The sequence below is a fragment of the Lutra lutra genome, chromosome 3, assembly GCF_902655055.1.
Source record: "Lutra lutra chromosome 3, mLutLut1.2, whole genome shotgun sequence".
Classification (NCBI taxonomy): domain Eukaryota; kingdom Metazoa; phylum Chordata; class Mammalia; order Carnivora; family Mustelidae; genus Lutra; species Lutra lutra.
In genome coordinates, this window is record NC_062280.1 from 36,563,735 (window position 1) to 36,583,423 (window position 19,689).

The following is a 19,689-nucleotide window of genomic DNA, read 5'->3' on the forward strand; positions in this document are numbered from 1 at the left end:
ATCCCAAAAGATACTGAACCACCGGTGGCCCCTAGGCTTTAGGCATTTAATCTGTGGCAATCATTTCCACAAGACTAAAAGAGCAAAGAAATAACAGCCATTTCAGCTGAATTGTGCTGAATCTCTTTTGCCAACAATTCTCTCTTTTGCCCTCTGACATGAGAGGCTTAAGTTTCTGTCTCTTCATGATCCTGTGGAGAACTAGGGTCATCACACCCATTTCCAAGACAATGAGAAGATTGGATGCACCATCACTGACCCTTGTATTGTTCAGTCAAGTCCATGAGCAGTCATGTTCATTTCACTTGTGTTTTAATTTTATGGCTATTAGCAGTTTGGCATTCATTCAGTAAGCATTGACTCTCACTAAAAGCTAAGTAAAAAAGATAAGATTCGTTAATTCATTTAACAGAATATTTATTATTGCCCTACTTTGTATCAGGCACTGTATTTGGCACCGAGTATATCAGGAGTGAATAAAAGAAACATATCTCTGGACTCATGGAGCTTATGGTCTTATGGGGGGAGAGTAAAATTTAGGAAACAAGCACAAATAGAAGTGCTGTGGCCATTGTGATGAGTACTATCAATGGCAGAATGCTAAAGAAGAAAGTTAAGGGAAATCTTCATTAGGTGGTTAGGGAAGGCCTCTCAGAAAAACGTGATGGTTGTGTTGAAGTCTGAAGGATAAAGAGGACTTAGTCAGAAAGGAGATGAGTGAAACCTGGGGACTAGGCAGAAGAGAGACCTTGCTAAGGACTGGAAGCAAGAAAGAGGTTCCTCAAAAAGTTAAAGATAGACCCTACAACCCAGCAATTGCACTACTAGGTATTTATTCAAAGGATACAAAATAGTGATTTGAAGGGGCAGCTGCATCCCAGTGTACATAGCAGCAAAGTCCATAATAGCCAAAATATGGAAAGAGCCCAGATGTCTGTCACTGATGAGTGGATAAAGAAGATGTGGGATGGAGTGCAAGATCCACTGCTGCTGAGGAGAGGAGCGTCAACAGCAGCACCATGGTAGCTCAACAGAAGAACCTTGAAGGCTATGTGGGATTTGCAAATCTCCCAAATCAAGTGTACAGAAAATCAGTGAAGAGAGGGTTTGAATTCACTCTTATGGTTGTTGGTGAATCTGGACTCGGGAAGTCAACATGAATCAACTCATTATTCCTCACAGATTTGTATTCTCCAGAGTATCCAGGTCCATCCCATAGAATAAAAAAGACAGTACAGGTGGAACAACCCAAAGTTTTAATCAAAGAAGGTGGTGTTCAGTTGCTGCTCACAATAGTTGATACCCCAGGATTTGGAGATGCCGTGGATAATAGTAATTGCTGGCAGCCTGTTATTGACTACATTGATAGTAAATTTGAGGACTACCTAAATGCAGAATCTCGAGTGAACAGACGTCAGCTGCCTGATAACAGGGTGCAGTGTTGTTTATATTTCATTGCTCCTTCAGGACATGGACTTAAAACATTGGATATTGAGTTTATGAAGTGTTTGCCTGAAAAAGTGAATATCATTCCACTTATTGCCAAAGCAGACACACTTACTCCAGAGGAGTGCCAACAGTTTAAAAAAAACAGATAATGAAAGAAATCCAAGAACATAAAATTAAAATATATGAATTTCCAGAGACAGATGATGAAGAAGAAAATAAGCTTGTTAAAAAGATAAAGGACTGTTTACCTCTCGCTGTGGTAGGTAGTAATACTATCATTGAAGTTAATGGCAAAAGGGTCAGAGGAAGGCAGTATCCTTGGGGTGTTGCTGAAGTTGAAAATGGTGAACATTGTGATTTTACAATTCTAAGAAATATGTTGATAAGAACACACATGCAGGACTTGAAAGATGTCACTAATAATGTCCACTATGAGAACTAATGGAGCAGAAAACTGGCAGCTGTGACTTATAATGGAGTTGATAATAACAAGAATAAAGGGCAGCTTACCAAGAGCCCTCTTGCACAAATGGAAGAAGAAAGAAGGGAGCATGTAGCTAAGATGAAGAAGATGGAGATGGAGCAGGTGTTTGAGATGAAGGTCAAAGAAAAAGTTCAAAAACTGAAGGATTCATAAGCTGAGCTCCAAAGGCGCCATGAGCAAATGAAAAAGAATTTGGAAGCACAGCACAAAGAATTAGAGGAAAAACGTCATCAGTTTGAAGATGAGAAAGCAAACTGGGAAGCCCAATAATGTATTTTAGAACAACAGAACTCTTCCAGAACCTTGGAAAAGAACAAGAAGGAAGGGAAGATCTTTTAAACCCTCTATTGACCACCAGTTACGTATTAGTTGCCAATATGCCAGCTTGGACGTCAGTGTTTGTTGGATCCGTTTGACCAATTTGCACCGGTTTTATCCTTACTGATGGATTTAACAGCATGACAAAAATTATTATTTTTTTGTTCTTGATGGAGATTAAGATGCCTTGAATTGTCTAGGGTGTTGTGTACTTAGAAACTAACAGCTCTAAGTACCTTTCCTACATTTTCTTTTTGTTTTTTGTTTTGTTTTGGTTTTTGTTTTTTTGTTTTGGTTTGGTTTTTGTTTTTTTTTATTAAACAGATGTCTTCAATTTAATGCAAGAAAACATTTTACTGTTGTACAATCATGTTCTGGTGGTTTGATTGTTTACAGGATATTCCAAAATAAAAGGACTCTGGAAGGTATTCATTGAGGATAAATTGCCATAATATGATGCAAACTATGCTTCTCTATGATAATTATAATACAAAGGTTCCATTCAGTACAGCGTATACAATAATGTAATTTAGTCTAACACAGTTGACCCTATTTTTTTGACACTTCCATTGTTTAAAAATACACATGGAAAAAAAAATCCTATATGCTTACAATGCACCTAGAGCTTTTTTATAACAACCTTTTTTTGTTTATTTGTTTGTTTTGGATTCTTTAAATATATGTTATTCTCATTTAGTGCACTCTTTAGCCAGAATCTCATTACTGCTTCATTTTTTTAATAACATTTTATTTAGGTATTTTCCATATATTGGCCCTGCTAAAAATAGAATATAGCATCTTTGATATGGTAGAAACCAACAAGGAAACTTTCCTTTAATTCCCTTTTTACACTTTATGGTAAGTAGCAGGGGGAAAAATGCATTTATAGATCATTTCTAGGCAAAATTGTGAAGCTAATGACCAACCTATTTCTACCTATGTGCCGTCTATTTATTTTACTAGAAATGGGAATCATGGTCTCTTGAAAAGGAAAAAAGTCACCATTCTGCATTTAGCTGTATTCATATATTGCATTTCTGTATTTTTTTTTGTTTGTATTGTAAAAAATTCACATAATAAACAATATTGTGATGTAAAAAAAAAAGATGTGGGATGGATGGATGGATGGATAGATGGATAGAGAGAAAGATACAATGGAATGCTACTCTGTACTCTGACAACTATAGAACACTTATGAAAGAAAATGAGGAAGACACAAAGAAATGGAAAAACATTTCATGCTCCTGGATTGGAAGAGCAAATATTGTTCAAATGTCTATGCTAAAGCAATCTACATGTTCAAAGTAATCCCTATCAAAATAATACCAGCATTGTTCAGAGATAGAATAAACAATTATAAAATTTGTATGGAACCAGAAAAGACCACGAATAGCCATTACGTTGAAAAAGAAAACCAAAGCTGGTGGCATCACAATTCCAGACTTCAAGCTGTATGACAAAGCTGTAATCATCAAGACAGTATGGTATTGGCACAAAAACAGACACATAAGTCAATGCAACAGAATAAAGAAATGAGAAATAGACCCACAACTCTATGGCCAGCTAATCTTCGACAAAGCAGGAAAAAATAGCCAATGGAAAAAAGACCGTCTCTTCAATAAACAGTGTTGGGAAATTGGACAGCAGCATGCAGAATAATGAAACTGGGTCACTTTCTTACACCACACACAAAAACTCAAAATGAATGAAAGACCTAAATGTGAGATAGGAATCCATCAAAATCCTAGAGGAGGACACAGGCAGCAACCTCTTTGACCTCAGCCATGGTAACTTCTTCACACATCACTAGAGGCAAGGGAAACAAAGGGGGAAATGGACTATTGGAACTTCATCAGGATAAAAGCTTAACAGCAAAGGAAACAATCAACAAAACTAAATGGCAGCCAACAGAATGAGAGAAGATATTTGCAAATGCTGATGGATAAATGTCTAGTATCCAGAATCTACAAAGAACTTACCAGACCTAACACCCAAAAAATTAAAACTCCAGTTAAAAACTAGAAGACAGGGACAGACATTTCTCCAAAGAAGACATACAATTGGCTAACAGACACATGAAAAAATGCTCAACATCACTCATCATCAGGCAGATACAAATCAAAACCATGGTGAGATACCACCTCACGCCTGTCAGAATGGCTAAAATTAGCAACTCAGGAAACAGCAGATGTTGGCAAGAATGAAGAGAAAGGTGAACCCTCTTATGCTGTTGGTGGGTACAGCCACTCTGGAAAAATAGAGTTTGGAGATTCCTCAGAAAGTTAAAAATAGAGCTACCTTATGACCCAGCAATTGCACTATTGGGTATTTGCCCAAAGGATATAAAAATGCTGATTCAGAGGGGCACATACACCCCAATGTTTATAGCAATATTATCCACAATAGCCAAAATATGGAAAGAGCTCAAATGTTCATCAACAGATCAATGGATAAAGAAGATGTGGTATAGACATACAATGGAATATTACTCAGCCATCAAGAAGGATGAAATCTTGCCATTTGCAATGACATGAATGGAACTAGAAGGTATTATGCTAAGTGAAATAAATCAGAGAAAGACAAATACCATATGATTTCACTCATGTGGAATTTAAGAAACAAAACAGGAACATAGAAGGGAGGAAAAATAAAGCAGAAGACAAACGATAAGAGACTTAACTATAGGGAACAAATGGAGTATTGCTGGAAGGGAGGGGACAGGGAGATGGGGTAACTGGGTGATGAGCATTAAGGAGGGCATGTGATGTAATGAGCACTGCATGTGATATGCAATTGATGAATCACTAAATTCTACCTCTGAAACTAATAATATGCTTATACGTTAACTCGAATTTTAAAAAATGTTTTTAAAAAAAGAGCTGATGAATAAATGGATGAGAAGGACATGGTTCCTGCTCTCTCAAATTTTCTGGTAGTAGTGGACACACAAACATGTATGTTACATTATGACAGGTATGATAACAGTGGTCTGGGTAAGTGCTAGTTTAGTTTGTTGGAATCCTGCACCCTGGGAAAGTTTTTTCAAGTAAGAGACCCTGAAGCTAGACCTCAAGGATAAATAGGTCTATAAAATAGGAGTATAGGGAGAAGGTCTCTATACAGCAAATAGATTCAGAAAAAAAAAAAAAGTGCCTGTGTGTGCTTCTGATGTTACTAATTTTGGGGGGCAGCTATAATATAGGTATTAAAAATTATTTCTAGAAACCTAAGCCCAGTAAACATAAATAATTGAAGTAAAATGCAGGAATGATCACATTCAGAAAACTGGATTTTCAGTTTTATCTGTCATAACATTTTAATATGGTAAATACATGGTTTTTTAATTCTATCTTTTAAAGATTGACATGTATAGAAAGCAGCTTTTGAATCCAGACTGGTACTTTTTTTTGTAGGCATTTATTTTTTTTTAATTATGGAAGAATGCAAACAGGAAAATAGAAGAGTATAATGGATTACCATATACCTGTCACCTAAATATAACATTTTTCCATAGCTTTGGGCTGAAGTATTTTAAGAACATGATATTTCCCCCAAAACAGAAATATACATTTCTTTAAAAATAAGAACATTTTCCTGTGTAACCATAAAACCATTGTCAGGACTAAAAATGTTAGCAATAATTCTTTGACATCACCTAAACCAATCTCCCCCCTCCCTCCCTCCCTTCCTTCCTGCCTGCCTTTCTTCCTTTCTTCCTATCCCTTATTTATCTATCTATCTAAGTAGGCTCTACGTCCAACATGGGACTTGAACACATGACCCAGAGATTAAGAGTCATACATACCTCTGACTAAGCCAGCCAGGATTTCCCCTAAACCAATCCTTGTACAGGTCTCCCCAGTTATCCCCCAATGAAATGAGTCTACAGAATACATTTCATTGAATCCTGTCTCTTTGTTCTCTTAATCTGGAATAGTTCCCTCAGCCCATCCCACCTTTTATTTTTCCTATATATTTTCTTGTTGAAAACGGGTCTATTGTCTGTTTACTGCCCCACCTTTTGGATTTGTCTGACTATGTCCTCTTCTCCAGATTGTCTATAAGCTGGAAATTAGGTCTAAAACCATTCAGGCTATCTGTTTATTTTATTTTATTTTATTTTATTTTATTTTATTTTATTTTATTTTATTTTATTTTTTAGTGTAAAGAAATAAAATAAAGTTCCATATTTTCACTTCCAGGATAACTTCTGTTCCTTCCTGTTCCTCCCTCCCTCCCCATCTTCGTTCTCCTTTCCCCTTCCCTCCCTTCTCCTTCCACACTTGAGAATACAGAATTTAAAAATTCGAATAGTACAGAAGTATCAAAAGGTACAAAACAAATTGAAAATTTCTTTCCACCTTTCCCCAAAGTCAACCACTGATGATTGTTTTTGCTTTGTATATGAAAGGCTGATTTTTTTTTTTTAACACCTCAAAGATGACTTTTGGCCTAAAGTGACTGATAACAGCTTTCTAGACAGTGTTCCATTTTTGAACTTCTAAAAGAATGTCTTTTTATTTTTTTTTAAGATTTTATTTATTTATTTGAGAGAACACAAGTTGGAGGGAGGGGCAGACTGCCTGCTGAGCAGGGACCCTGATGCAGGACTTGATACCAGGACCCTGGGATCATGACCTGAGCCAAAGGCAGCCGCTTACCTGACTGAGCCACCCAGATACCCCAAGGAGTGTCTTTTAAATGCAATTCTCAAATGATTCAAAATTGCTAATATTTCCATTTTATTACCATGAAACTAAACAATTCTACTTCTCCGCTTAGTGACCCCACACAGACATCCAAGGAAACCGATGACCATCTGACTGAGCCCAAACAGGAGCTCCAGAATCCCCACGAGTAGTAGGCCTAAAAACACCGAGAAATGGATCACCCTGTGTTTGTTTTCTTTAGAGTCAAAGTTCAAGGTATAATTTCTCCAGTCACTGGCTGTGACGCCATTGATGGTGAGATTATCAAAATCAGGAGGAGCGACACAAGACTCACTGAAGAACCACTGCAGATTGAAGGAGTCTGGGTCAATGTCACTGAAATGAAAGAAACGACAGGAGGTTTTCAGGAATATCACTTACCATGAAAAGACTGCATCATTGTGCCCAGAAAAGGGCAAGTATACTAAAACAGCAAGTCCTTTGAAATACTGTGCCCAGAAACTATAGCTAAGACCCAAGTTTCTGATCATGTGTCCATGTACTCTGATCTCTACAAAACTCTTACTGAGTATCTGTCCCCTCCCTCAACCAGCATTTCTAGAGTACCTACTCTCGGGTTGAACCATATGAAATTTTCTGTGTCAGAAATAACTGAATATTCTTAATCTCCCATGATTCAACCTAATTATACAGGCGTTCCTCTACTTGCTAAAGACATGTAAAGTAAGGCGCTCCCCGCCCCCGCAGGAAGCTCAATTCTTCCCTACAAAACGGCAGTGTTGCATCTGCTCTCAAAAGGGCTGTGCAACTTTTACTGACAAAAGGCATGTTAAAAAAAAAAAAAGTCTGATTAAGGGGATTTGTGCCCATTGTAACAAGGTTTGGAAAACGAGAGACTTCTAGCCCAAACGTGATCTACCCTAAGATGGTTGTTCCCTCAGTTTACTACCAAGTAAGGCTAAGTGTTCTTAAAGAGTTTGCATTTCTGGATACCAACAACTGACATTTATCCTGGGAAGACAACAGTATTTTCAGCACGTGGAAAGGGAGTATGCTTTCTGCAGTTTGCAGCAAGCCTAGGATCAGTCTTGGAGCTCTGTCTCCCCAGCTGGAGTGGCTCTCATCTCCAGAGCTTAGCCGGGTGCCTGGTGAGTTATTCTCTCCTAAGGGCTGAATGTGTAGAGCATCTGTGCTTGAAATCTCTTATTTTGAACTTCAGATCTAGGAAAGGGGATTTTTTTATTTTGATTTTGATTCACAACAACTGCAGTATGCAAATTTTGAGGGATTTTTCTTTTTTAGGGTAGCAGGAGAAAAGGAGGGGGAAATTTTTTTCTTCATGTAATTACAAAAGTAAATTCTGGTTATTTTCAAAAACTGAGCAACATATAGATAACCGAGAATTAGATTGTTCTTTTCTTCCAGTTTTACAGACTGTGCCTAGACTCAGGCACAAAACCATCTTTCAAGTCTGAAATGAGCCACTTATAAGTAACTCCTCTATATTGTCACTATATGAGTTAAACTTGATTCATTCCCATGCCTGCAGTATATTTATAGTACGTCTGCATGAATCCACGACTGCTTTTGTTTCTTTTAGGGCTCATAAGTAAGGCTCTAGATTTTATGTATTGTGTTTTTATTCATGTTTTTAATTATAAAAGTAACATATGCTTAGGGCTTAGAAACTGAGTTCGGAAGTGTAGAAATGCAGTGCTCCCTTCACTCCTCCAGGGCATCCTCTATAACCATTCTCAAAAAAAAAAAAAAAAAAAAAAAAAAAGTAAAGTTTCTGGCATATATTTCTAGAAATTCTTTAGACACACACACTTGCAGCCACAGATTTTTAAAAGACAAGGATAAACCATCTGAGTCAACTACTTCTAGATAAGATTCCTGCCCCCCACCACCCCACAAACCATTGTGAGTGGTTCTTCCATTTCTATGAGATTGTGCCAATTGGGATTAATGTGCTAAATCCCTAAGAACCTGTGTTCCAGTCATCCCATCAAAGAACAACGTGTCAGCATCACACTATTCTCATGGAGCTAGCTGCAGCATGTGAGACAATCTGTGAAAATCAGAATACTCACGTCAAATTTTTGAATGAAAATTCACAATTGAAAGTGCTGTTCTCTTGAGAGTTACAAATGAGAGGACCTTCCGAGAGAGCCAGGATAGATACCAACATGCAATACACAGCACCAATGACCGTGATTACATTCAGAAGTGATGACAGAAACATCTGGAAGACAAAGGAGAAGCATTAGTGTATGTTCTCACGTGTTCCCGGTCTGTTTTGAGACGCAGCAGCATGCGCAGACTTCTGGCCAACCGCTGCTGGTCTCTGGCCCCCGCCGTGGTCCTAGGTCTTAAGATCTCCATTTGATTAGGTCTGATTTATCAAAGAGCAAAGAGGACAAAATCTCTGCCATTTGATTAGACTTACTAAAAGATCGTTGGGCTCGCTACTGTTTTTGGAAAATCTGTACCTTTCTACCCCCTGAGCCTTGTCCACTTCAAGGGACCACTGACATCTGGTACCTCCTCCCCATTCTGTGTACTTCCTACTTCATAGAACCTGGACTAGATCTTAACCACCACATTTTGGCATCTGGTCTCCTGGCTCCCAAATCTTTCATCCAGATTTGGCCCTAATGCTTCGAGAGGTCAGTGGTCCCCATTCTGCTGAGATCAGTCAATAGCGTCGTGTTAAGCACACAGCTTCTCAACCTCAATACTGCCAACATTGGGCATTTTGTTTTGAGGCCTTTCCTGTACATTCTGGGTTGTTTGGCAGCATCGCTGGTCTCTACCCCACTAGATAGCAGTAGCTGTCCCTCCAAAGTGTTGACAGCCAAAAGTGTCCCGGACACTGCTGAATGTCCCTCTGGGGGGCAGAATTGCTCCAGTGGAGAACCATATTGTGTCAGGGAGAAAAACTGTAAGCCTTTAAGCACCTTTCATTTCATGAGTGAGAGTCAGAGAAAGCAGAAAAAAAGCATGAAATTTGCCAATAGGAAATGTTATGGCCCAAATGAAAGTCGGTATATGTGTATGCTTTTCAGAAAAAAAAGCTCTGTGTTGTTTCAGTGAAGTTGTTAGTCAATGATAATTATGAGTTAAAATATGCAGAGATGAAGGAATACTTGTCCTTTTCCTTGGGTCCGATAATACTGCCACTTCCAGAGGGTTCAGGAGACGTGGCTTTAATGAGTAGGCAGAATAAGGGGCTTCTTTATGTACCTCATGCATGTTGTTGCATATATTATCTCATTTAACCCTTTCAATAACCCCAAGAGATAGATACTATTATTCCCACTTTAAGGATGAGAAAAATATAATTCAGGGAAGTTGGCAAACTTGTCAGAATCTCACAACTGGGAAATGCTTGTGCTCAGATTTTAATCACTACATCAGAATTCTTTGAGCTAAAAGCAGAGAATGATGGACTTGGAGTCTAATTCAAATCCAGATTCTTCCACACTACTGTGGCCTGTGCAAGTTACTTAATTTGCTCACCAAGAAGTGCACTATTTATATTTTGGTCATTTATTCTTTCTAACTTCTTATCACTACAAAGGGGCATGGCTTTAGAACGTGCTCCTGGGGATCTGAATTCCCCCAACTGGGGGGTTTATGTAAATGACTCAGCAAAACCAAAGCATTTGGAAACAAAACCAAGAAGTAGACAAAGGGAAGGAGCAAGACACAGTTAAAGTAGGGGAAATAGTTGGAACAGTTAATACAGGAGATAAGCCTTGGTCACCCCATCACCCACCCCAAGATCTAGCCTTTGTCGCCTTCATGATGCTTTGGTCTTTTCTCAACTTGGAAGATAAGTGATAGGACTTAAACACCAGTCTTCCCAGGGCTGCCACAAAGTGAGAAAAATGTCTAGGAACACTTTATTGCGTCTACTAAATATAAGCTGGAAATTTTAATTAAAATAACCAGCACCACTATTATTAACATAACAGGAGCAGTATTACATAGCACCCCCTACCCCTTGGCACTCCAGAGTTCCTATACCTTCTTGGCACATAATAATCTGTAATGTTGCAGAAGCATGAAAATTCCAATGACTTTGAAGGTTGGTATGGGGGAGCAAAATCTGCAGAGTTAAGGCCAACACCTGCATGAAAAGGTGTCTTGCTTCTTCTCAACTTACTGTCCTCCAAGGACAGAAAAAACTTAAGTGATCATTGAAAAGATGACTTGTCATTAAAGGTATGTAGGGGGGAAAGATTCTTAAGGGAAATATGATTTGAGACAAAAATCTATAAAAGAGTTCTGATATTTTAGAGTTCAGGGATTTAGAAATAGCTCAAGATATCTTTCTCAAGAATGTAAGTATAATATAGAGGTAATAAAAAGTCAACTGCAAATTATAAGTTAAAAAGAAAAGTGCTAAAGAGGAGAAACTGAAAACTAGTATTTATTAAATTTCTATGATGGTATATAAGGAACAAAGATGTACTATCAACAATTAGCAAAGTAATTATAATCCTAGATAAATATCAAATGTCAGAAAAGGGTACTTTTTAAAAATATAAATATTTATACAGATATAATATGCACACTTTTAAACCCTAGCTCTCACCCCTGGGATCATATTAGAATCACCTAGAGTGTTTTTGAAAAATACTGAATCTCTGGGGGCCACCAGGCATTAATATTTTTAAGATTGTTCTGCGTGACTCTGATGTTCTCATAAGGCTGAGCACTATAAAACCTCAAGATCAGCCAGGAATATTTACTATGACAGCTTGTTTATTGATCCAGCCCGCCACTCCTTAGAGAATAATGAGAGACCTCAGTGTTGCTTATAACAACGACTGTGGCATAAATAGTGTAAATATTGTGAATTTTGGAGCCTGGTGTATTTGGACAAAAATTCACCTACTTATTAGCTGTGCTACCCTGGCAAATTATTTGCTTTCTCTGAGGATCAATTTCTCAGTCAATGAAACAGACACCATTATATTTCCCACTTAGTGGTTTTGAGAGGATTAAGCAAGGTTGTAGAGTTGGAAGGGTTCTGACCATAATAACAGTAGGCTAATAAATATTCACTTCCTTTACTTTTAACTTAGTTACAATTTTATACTTAATGAGTGCACAGTAAATGTTTGAAAATAAATAACCATTGTCTCCTTTAACTGGATAAGGACAATTATTTTGATCGTAGCAAACCAATCTTTCATAGAATTGAGGATACTCTTTCCCAAAGTCTTTTACACACACCACGAAAATGACAAGTATTTGAGAATTATGAAATTGATTACAGCTCCGGGTATAACTTCCAAATCTCCTTTCTTTGAAAGCCTTTAGGTTAATGAAACTGAAGATTGAGGAAAGGTCTGAAGACTGACTCGAAAGCTTAATTCTTATGGGGAAAAAAAGAAAAAAGATAAACTTCGCACTTTCCATATTATCATATAATTACTGTACATTGCATGTTTCTATGACTGTGGTCCTGCCACTGTTGGGCAGATAGTGATGACTCGGGAAGCTTTGCTGCTGTGTCAGTAACTGAATGTTCCTGCGCTTTGGCTCGAGGCTGATGGTCCATACTCACCCCAGTTCTGTTGTTGCAGCATGCTCTTTTTCTTGCTGCCAAGGACATTGTTGTTGCTGGAATGACCTGGAAATCACATCAACAGGAAAGATGAATATGATTTCTTCTCATCAGATGAGAAAAGCAGTCATCTCCACCTCCCAGCAGTTGTGGGAAATCAAGGCTCAAGAGAACAAAAGGGGAAATTTGGCAATATCCCTTGATCTTGTGCACTTTGGGATCCCCATTTCAAACACAAAGATTAAAGTGGGGGAGGGCTGGGGCATTTCAGGACAACGGCTTCAAACTCTTCCATCTACATTCTTACTTTACTTTCATCTTTAGAGAGACTTGGATTTTAAATGGGTTAGAGTGAGTTAGTTATTCATTATTTTGGAAGGAATGTTTCTGAAAGAATTGTTTGCATCATCCAAATTTTCCCTTTTTTCTTTTTTCTTTCTTCCTCTTCTTTGTTTTAAAGTTACTATAATCTATGACCACTTATTCAATTTCCCAAAAATTGTATAAATTAATCTGGCAAGCATCCAGAAAGGAAACTGCCTGACAGTTGGGAACTAAGAATTCTGTCGCCACCCTCTCTCACTTCTGAACTTCCCTCCTACCCCTAGGGTCACCACCATCTTGCCAGTCGCCAAATTTATGACCAGAGCATTATTTTTTGATCTCAAGTAGGCAGAGAGGCAGGCAGAGAGAGAGAGGAAGGGAAGCAGGCTCCCTGCTGAGTAGAGAGCCCAGTGTGGGGCTGGATCCCAGGACCCTGAGAACATGACCTGAGCCGAAGGCAGAGGCTTAACCCACTGAGCCACCCAGGCGCCCCCAGAGAATTATTTTTGGTTCCACATTCTCCTTTCTGCTTATGTATCCATGACAGGTCATGACCTCACTTTACACTGCTGTTTGGGAAAACTGCATATAGTGCCTTCTATGTCAAGGGAGATGTACATCGCTGAGGAAAACTGTGAGAAATGATGCCACATTCTCAGGATTAAGTTTCAATTTTGAGTAATATCTACTCAGCAGTTATGACTAGAAATTCTTACTGGAAAAAAGTTTGTATCATTGAAGAGTGAAATGTAAATCATTTCCTTCCACTGTAGAAATTTTAGCCATGAGCTTTTCCTGCTCTCTCAGCACAACTGCCCTAAAGCATCTCTCTCTTTTTCCTCCCACTCTTGTTTTCTAATGTTTTATTGAGTTCTAACAACAGGCCAGCTACTGTTGTAGGTGTTGAACATGGTTCAGTTCATTCCAGCCTCAGAACAATCCCATGAGTTGGGCGCTAGTATTACTCCCAGTTCACCAATGAGAAAACTGAAACACAACAAGTTTGAGTGACTGGCCTATGAAAGTGGATGAGTTGGGGATCCAAAGCTAGGCACTTGGGGGCCAGAGCCCAGATGCTCAACCATGATTCTACACTGGGCAATTCTGACAGATCTCTCCTCCTCCATACAGTCTATTTATTCTTACCCTTCCCCCTCCACAGCACCACCTGTCTCATCTCATTGTCTTCCTCTTACTGCTCTTTCCCTGATACTTCTTTTCAAGCCCACATACACCTTTGTTCTTTTAGAACAGGTCTAAGATTTACACCTTACAAGGCAGCCTCCCTGACAGACTTCACCCCGCTCTAACCATGGGCTGACTCCATGTCACTTGTGGAGAACACAGTATTGTTCTCAAGCTTTGCTTATATATTGCCCTGAACACCAACACTGTTATAATTCAGGGGGCACAAGTATGTATGACAGCCCAGCCACTCTGAGGCATAGCTGAGAGCCCAGAAGAAAAGGAAAATAAATTATTTTAGCTCTCAAATAGGTGTCAGCATTCATGGACTAAACTTCTTTTGTTGTACTCACAAGCTATCCTGTCTTCTGGACTTAAGAACAAATAATTTAGAACAGAAACTGGCAAACTGTGGGCCACCATCTTTTTTTAATAAATAAAGTTTTATTAGAATACAGCCATGCCCATTCACTTACATATTGTACGTGGCTGCTTTCACACATCAATGGCACAATTAAATAGTTGTGAGAGAGACTGGATCGCTAAGCTTCGAATACTGACTATCTGGCTCTTTATAGAAAAAGTTTCCCAACCCCTGATTTAGAAATGTAATGAGTCCATTAAAGTGGAAACAACATTAAATTATGACTTTAATGGATAAATCATTCCATTTTCCTTATCGATATAAATTAAACTCTAACTTTCGGAAGGATTAATTTATTTCAGAGATGCTGAACATTTACTTTCATAGTTCTTTTCCTTTGCAAACGTGTTTTATAAAGTAACAATGGCTTGTGGTATACGGATCCTCACCCAGTTGACTTCATGACATCTTAACACATCTTTGTTCCATTCTTATGTGTAACTTGATAATTCACTGTATTTCGACCATTTTGCCCAAAGTTTCTTTATAAGATGGACAATAAAATGTGATTTTTTTTAAAAAGTCATCTCTATAACCAATGCAGGACTCGAAACCACAACCTGGAGATAAAGAGTTGCACCTTCCACCAACTGAACAGCACCCCTGAACAGTACAATATGAATGTATGTGTGTACATATGTAACTAAATTATAATAAGTTTTCCAGATAATATCCTGTGAAAATGAGTAATGAACTACTCTTTCTCTTCAATTCCTAAGTACATTTAAATGCATGAGTTTTTGTGAAATTAAAAATCTTGATAGACTTTTATTTTTATAAAAAAGTATTTTTCATTTTTTCTTATACATACCCATATTTTTATCCAGTTTTAAAAGTTAGTATATGATTTTACAAATGAAGTACAAGAAAGCTTTTAGATCATTAAAACTTGATAGAAGGCAAACTTTCAGGATTTTCCTAAGTACTAGAACATGACAGTAAAACACAAAGCCATAGCTCATCATGAATATAAAAACGACATTTTGAAAATTCTTGCTATACAAAATATCTTCTAATTTTGGTTAACATTCAACAATTTGTTTATGTTAAGACTTTAATAATTGATAAATTATCATTATGTAAGAAGTTACACCCAATGAATAAGCATGATTAAGATCAGACTTTCCACCAATCTCATATAATAATAAAATGACCTTTATATTTTTAAGAGGAAACATTTCAAGTCTTTCTTTTTAGTGCCTGGGGAAAAAAAAATAACATGTATCGATTTTTCCACTTAACAGATGATGATTGAAGATAATTACGTAGCATCTCTTAGTCATGGTTTCAAAAGATGAAAAAGTTCTCCTCTCTTTTCACTAAATCATAAAACCATAAAATGAATGTGCATTTTATGAAGTAATCAATAATGAATTCCATAGTTATTATCAGCTACCTCTTGCAAAATCGCCTGTTTATGAAGAAAATTTAAAATGCCGTAGCAATTTTAGAAAAGTTCAAGAACTCTGACAAGAGTGCTATCACAAGCAGTGAATGCTTCCTTATTAACTTTTCTGTGTGTTTACAAGTATATCAAGAGTTCAGTATTTTGGATGACTCCCTTTGAAAAAGATACTCTTCTACATTCTATTTATAGTCAAGGATCATGAAAATGTACCTGTACTCTGAGCCCTTCTATCACCTAGTGAACCTAGTCTAGAGTTTGAGGCTCAGTCTATAAAATGACTATTGAAACTTTCAAGGAGTTGTTTACTGCTTCAATGACATTCTACAATACTGCATAATAGAGATCCCTCATGTGATTCCAGGTCTTCATTATTATTTATCGAGGATCATAAAGTAAATGTAGTCATAGAACAAGGAAGTCCAGATTTTCTAGAACTGTTTCACAGATTTATATCACCTTCCTATGCTTCAGTTTCCTGGCCACTTAAATTTATGGAGTAGGTTATGGATTTTGTCTTTCCCCTTTGTCAACAGGAGACAGATGTTGAGGATTATGGTGGTAATACCGGTGGAAAACAAAGCCTTGGAATCAGATAAATCTGGAATTGCGTTTCACATCTACTATGTGCCTTGTTAACATTCCTAACCTTCTGCTTGCTGATCTGTTAAAATACAAATGATAATATCTGCTTAGCCAGATTATTAGATGAAATGAGATAGTGTAAAGTGTGAACCGTGGCTGGCACTCAACAGAACTCTCTGTGGGCCCTTCTCTGTGTCTTCACCTCTTCATCTTCCTTCCCTCCTCCCACTGACAAAAACACATAGAATGTAGGTATGTACCATCACCACCTTATGCTCTGTTATTGCTAGCAAGAAATTGTTTTTAACTGAGATGGGGTCCATACTAGAGCCAATTTATACTTAAAACGACATGAGTTATTTTACATGGATTGTTTTCACCGATGAACTTTTAGCGGCTTCACGGAAATTGCCATTATTGGTTAGACTTAGCCAGCTGCTCCTGGCTTCTGGTTTAAGCAAGATGCAAGGAAGCTCATGCTACTTAAGTAGAGGAAGCTTCTAGAAAGGCAGAAAGCAGACACAAATGTTGGCAGTTGCATCATGGTTGAGCACTGTTGCTCACTTCCTCTTAGGCTAGAAGAAAACTCTCAGGGTTGTTTGAAGAAATAGCCCTTCTACCTAAAGCAAGGTGAATAGATTGCTCACAACATTAAAGGGAAAGAAACCATCGACTTTGGGGGAATGCTTCCTAAAATGGCCTTTTGGTGCCAGAGTGGTCTCCACTGCAGTGTGCCAGCCAAAGGATAAATTTTTATCTAAAGTTTAACACGTAATGACCCAAGAGCACTTTCACAGAAGTCGGGAATAAGACCAGCAGCAGTGACTCATCCTCCCTGAAACACACACACACACACACATCCAAACAAAAGTTCATTTCTCTGACATTAATCAGACTCCCTTGGGTAGCACTTCCCACTCCCATATTCCTGTGAATACTTTGAGACTAGTATTGGCAAAGGAAAGCTGAGGGAAAGGATTCAAAACATCTTGAACACTAACTATAAAGCTTAGAAGAATGGCATAACACATGTGAAGAAATATGATAGATAACAATCCAACAAACTTTTATCAAATTGTTAATTTTGTTGCCCAAGCTCCCTAGTCCATACCACCATTTATTTAAATTTTCTTAAATTTTCATTCTTCACTGATGCCAGTGAATTAATACCATTAATACCATTCCACTGCTCCTGACGATATCCTCAGCCAAGGCATAGCCCACCATCAAGCTGAAAGATGGTGTTTGGGAGTTTGGTAAAATAGGCATCCCTTTCCCCAAATCAAGCCAAATAAATGTTACTCACCATCACACCTGCTCCTATAATCCCTGGGAACCACCACTCGAAGCAAGAGATGGGGTTGTGAACAACTTTGCCTTCATCCACAAAGTTGAAAACGAGAGGAATTGCATTGAGAACTATTCCCAATATAAGTAGAACCAATAAGCTGAATCCATTGCAGGATGTCCATCCCTCACAGCACGTCATGGTCACCCCCTGGTTCAATGAGAAATCCTGTCAGTGTGGCTGCTGCTGTGGCACTGTCTTGCCTTTTATCCTGAGCCTTCTAGTTAAAGTTTAGAACTTATGAAAAATAACTGTGGAAAGTTCAGAGTCCATCCAGGAGGGCAGGGCATTATTATGAGAACTGGTAGAGGAAGTAAGTTGGGTTTCTTTCTTTCTTTCTTTCTTTCTTTCTTTCTTTTTGTAGTTTGTTAAATATTTATTAACAACAACCATTTATAGTTTACACAAAAAATATTTCCCTGATAATACACAAAAATTTCCTGATAATGGTTATGAAAAACAGTTACTCCCACAGTTACTCCCAACATGTCCACCCCAATATTCAATCTACAGTGGCTTAATCCAGAAGTGTAATCCAGTAAGACTGAAGACAAAACACTTCAGGTCCTGGGCAAGATAATAAAATACATGTAAGACTTCTAGACCCTTGGATTGACTGACATCAGTAAGAGAGCTAATTTTTGATGTTGTTAAAGAAGTGTGTTCATGTCCAATAACAATTTCAGGCTCCTGCCAGTGCAGCCTATCAAGAGGAGGCCACAGAGCACCATCTCTGGTTATTAAACTGCCATCAATTATTGTCCTCAGCATCTCCGTCACACTTTCATGTACATAGCCTGATCATGACATCATTTGTGTAATTGTTGTTGTTGGCACATCTCAATATCTCATCAGATGGGAACTGATGCAGGAACACATGGTCAAACTTGCCCTTGTCACCCACGTAATAATGCAGATAAAGGTCACTCTCCACAGCTCCATAGGGGATGGAAGGTGGGAAAAAATATGTAGTTTCTGTTAGATACATTTATGCAAGAAAATAAAGAGATGCAAACCAAAAAAAAAAAAAAAGCAAAGAAGAAAAAGGATGGTCTTAAGATATGTTTCCTTAATACCTTTTACTAGTATGCCTTATAAAAACTAAAAACAAGAATATCCATTTTATACAAAGTATGTTTTCCTGTATGCTCACATACACAAAATTTTTAAAAAATCTGAAGTCATATTATCCCAGTCTTATAGACAAATCCAGTTAGAAGTGGCCTGTCTAAGGCTGGTGGGAGTTTCTGTTAACACTGGAAGACCGGCAGTGTTCAAGTATGGAAACCAGAATGAAACAGGAATATGAGATGGAGGCGCAGATCATCATGTCTTATTTTCTTCGAACCTTGAGCACTTACTTGGTTATGCACAGTACATTTCTGGTCTGGGGCTTCATGTTGTCTCCCTACTACTTTGTGAGTGCCTCAAGAAAAGTTCCACCCATTGGGATAGCCTTTTAAATACCAAAGTTCTCACTCATACTAATTGGCCATCATAGATCACCAAGAGGGCTCTGCTCACCATTGTTACCAAGAGATTCAGGGGCGCAAATCTATCCCAGCTTTCGCAGTTGTGGAGTCAGAGTAAAAAGATGTGGTGAGTCTTAACATTTTTTTGTCCAAAAGAGCCACATCAAGTCTTTTCACACTTTCTTGGCCAAATGGTCACTCAGTTATGCTTGGGTTCAAGTGCGTGATGAAATACAAACTGATATGTGTTCAGAAGAGAGTCAAACATTAGGCAGCTCTAATACCTACCATGCCTTCCTCCTGCTGCTGAGTAATCGGCTTTGCAGCCCAGAGCATGGTTTCAACAGATGCTGTTGGGAATGACGAATGGAAGGATGAGTGAATGCAGAAATGGGGTCAATACAATCCATAAGCTCAGGCATCATGGTCTTGGAGAGGAGCATG

At 38.1% G+C, this 19,689-nt stretch overlaps 1 protein-coding gene and 2 pseudogenes across 1 annotated transcript; 1 reads left to right on the top strand and 2 right to left on the bottom strand.

The window, feature by feature from the left end:
* Nucleotides 1-966: 966 nt before the first annotated feature.
* On the top strand, nucleotides 967-3,356 carry LOC125095152 (septin-7-like; annotated as a pseudogene).
* A 3,620-nt stretch (nucleotides 3,357-6,976) lies between these two features.
* TM4SF20 (transmembrane 4 L six family member 20) lies at nucleotides 6,977-17,985 on the bottom strand. The gene is made up of 4 exons (XM_047721185.1): nucleotides 17,732-17,985; nucleotides 12,503-12,568; nucleotides 9,015-9,166; nucleotides 6,977-7,296 (listed from the first exon to the last, which is right to left on the bottom strand). The coding sequence occupies exons 1-4, from the start codon at nucleotides 17,912-17,914 to the stop codon at nucleotides 7,008-7,010; spliced, it is 690 nt and encodes a 229-aa protein (XP_047577141.1). The 5' UTR covers nucleotides 17,915-17,985; the 3' UTR covers nucleotides 6,977-7,007.
* A 295-nt stretch (nucleotides 17,986-18,280) lies between these two features.
* On the bottom strand, nucleotides 18,281-18,761 carry LOC125095522 (protein mago nashi homolog; annotated as a pseudogene).
* Between the last annotated feature and the right edge of the window lie 928 nt (nucleotides 18,762-19,689).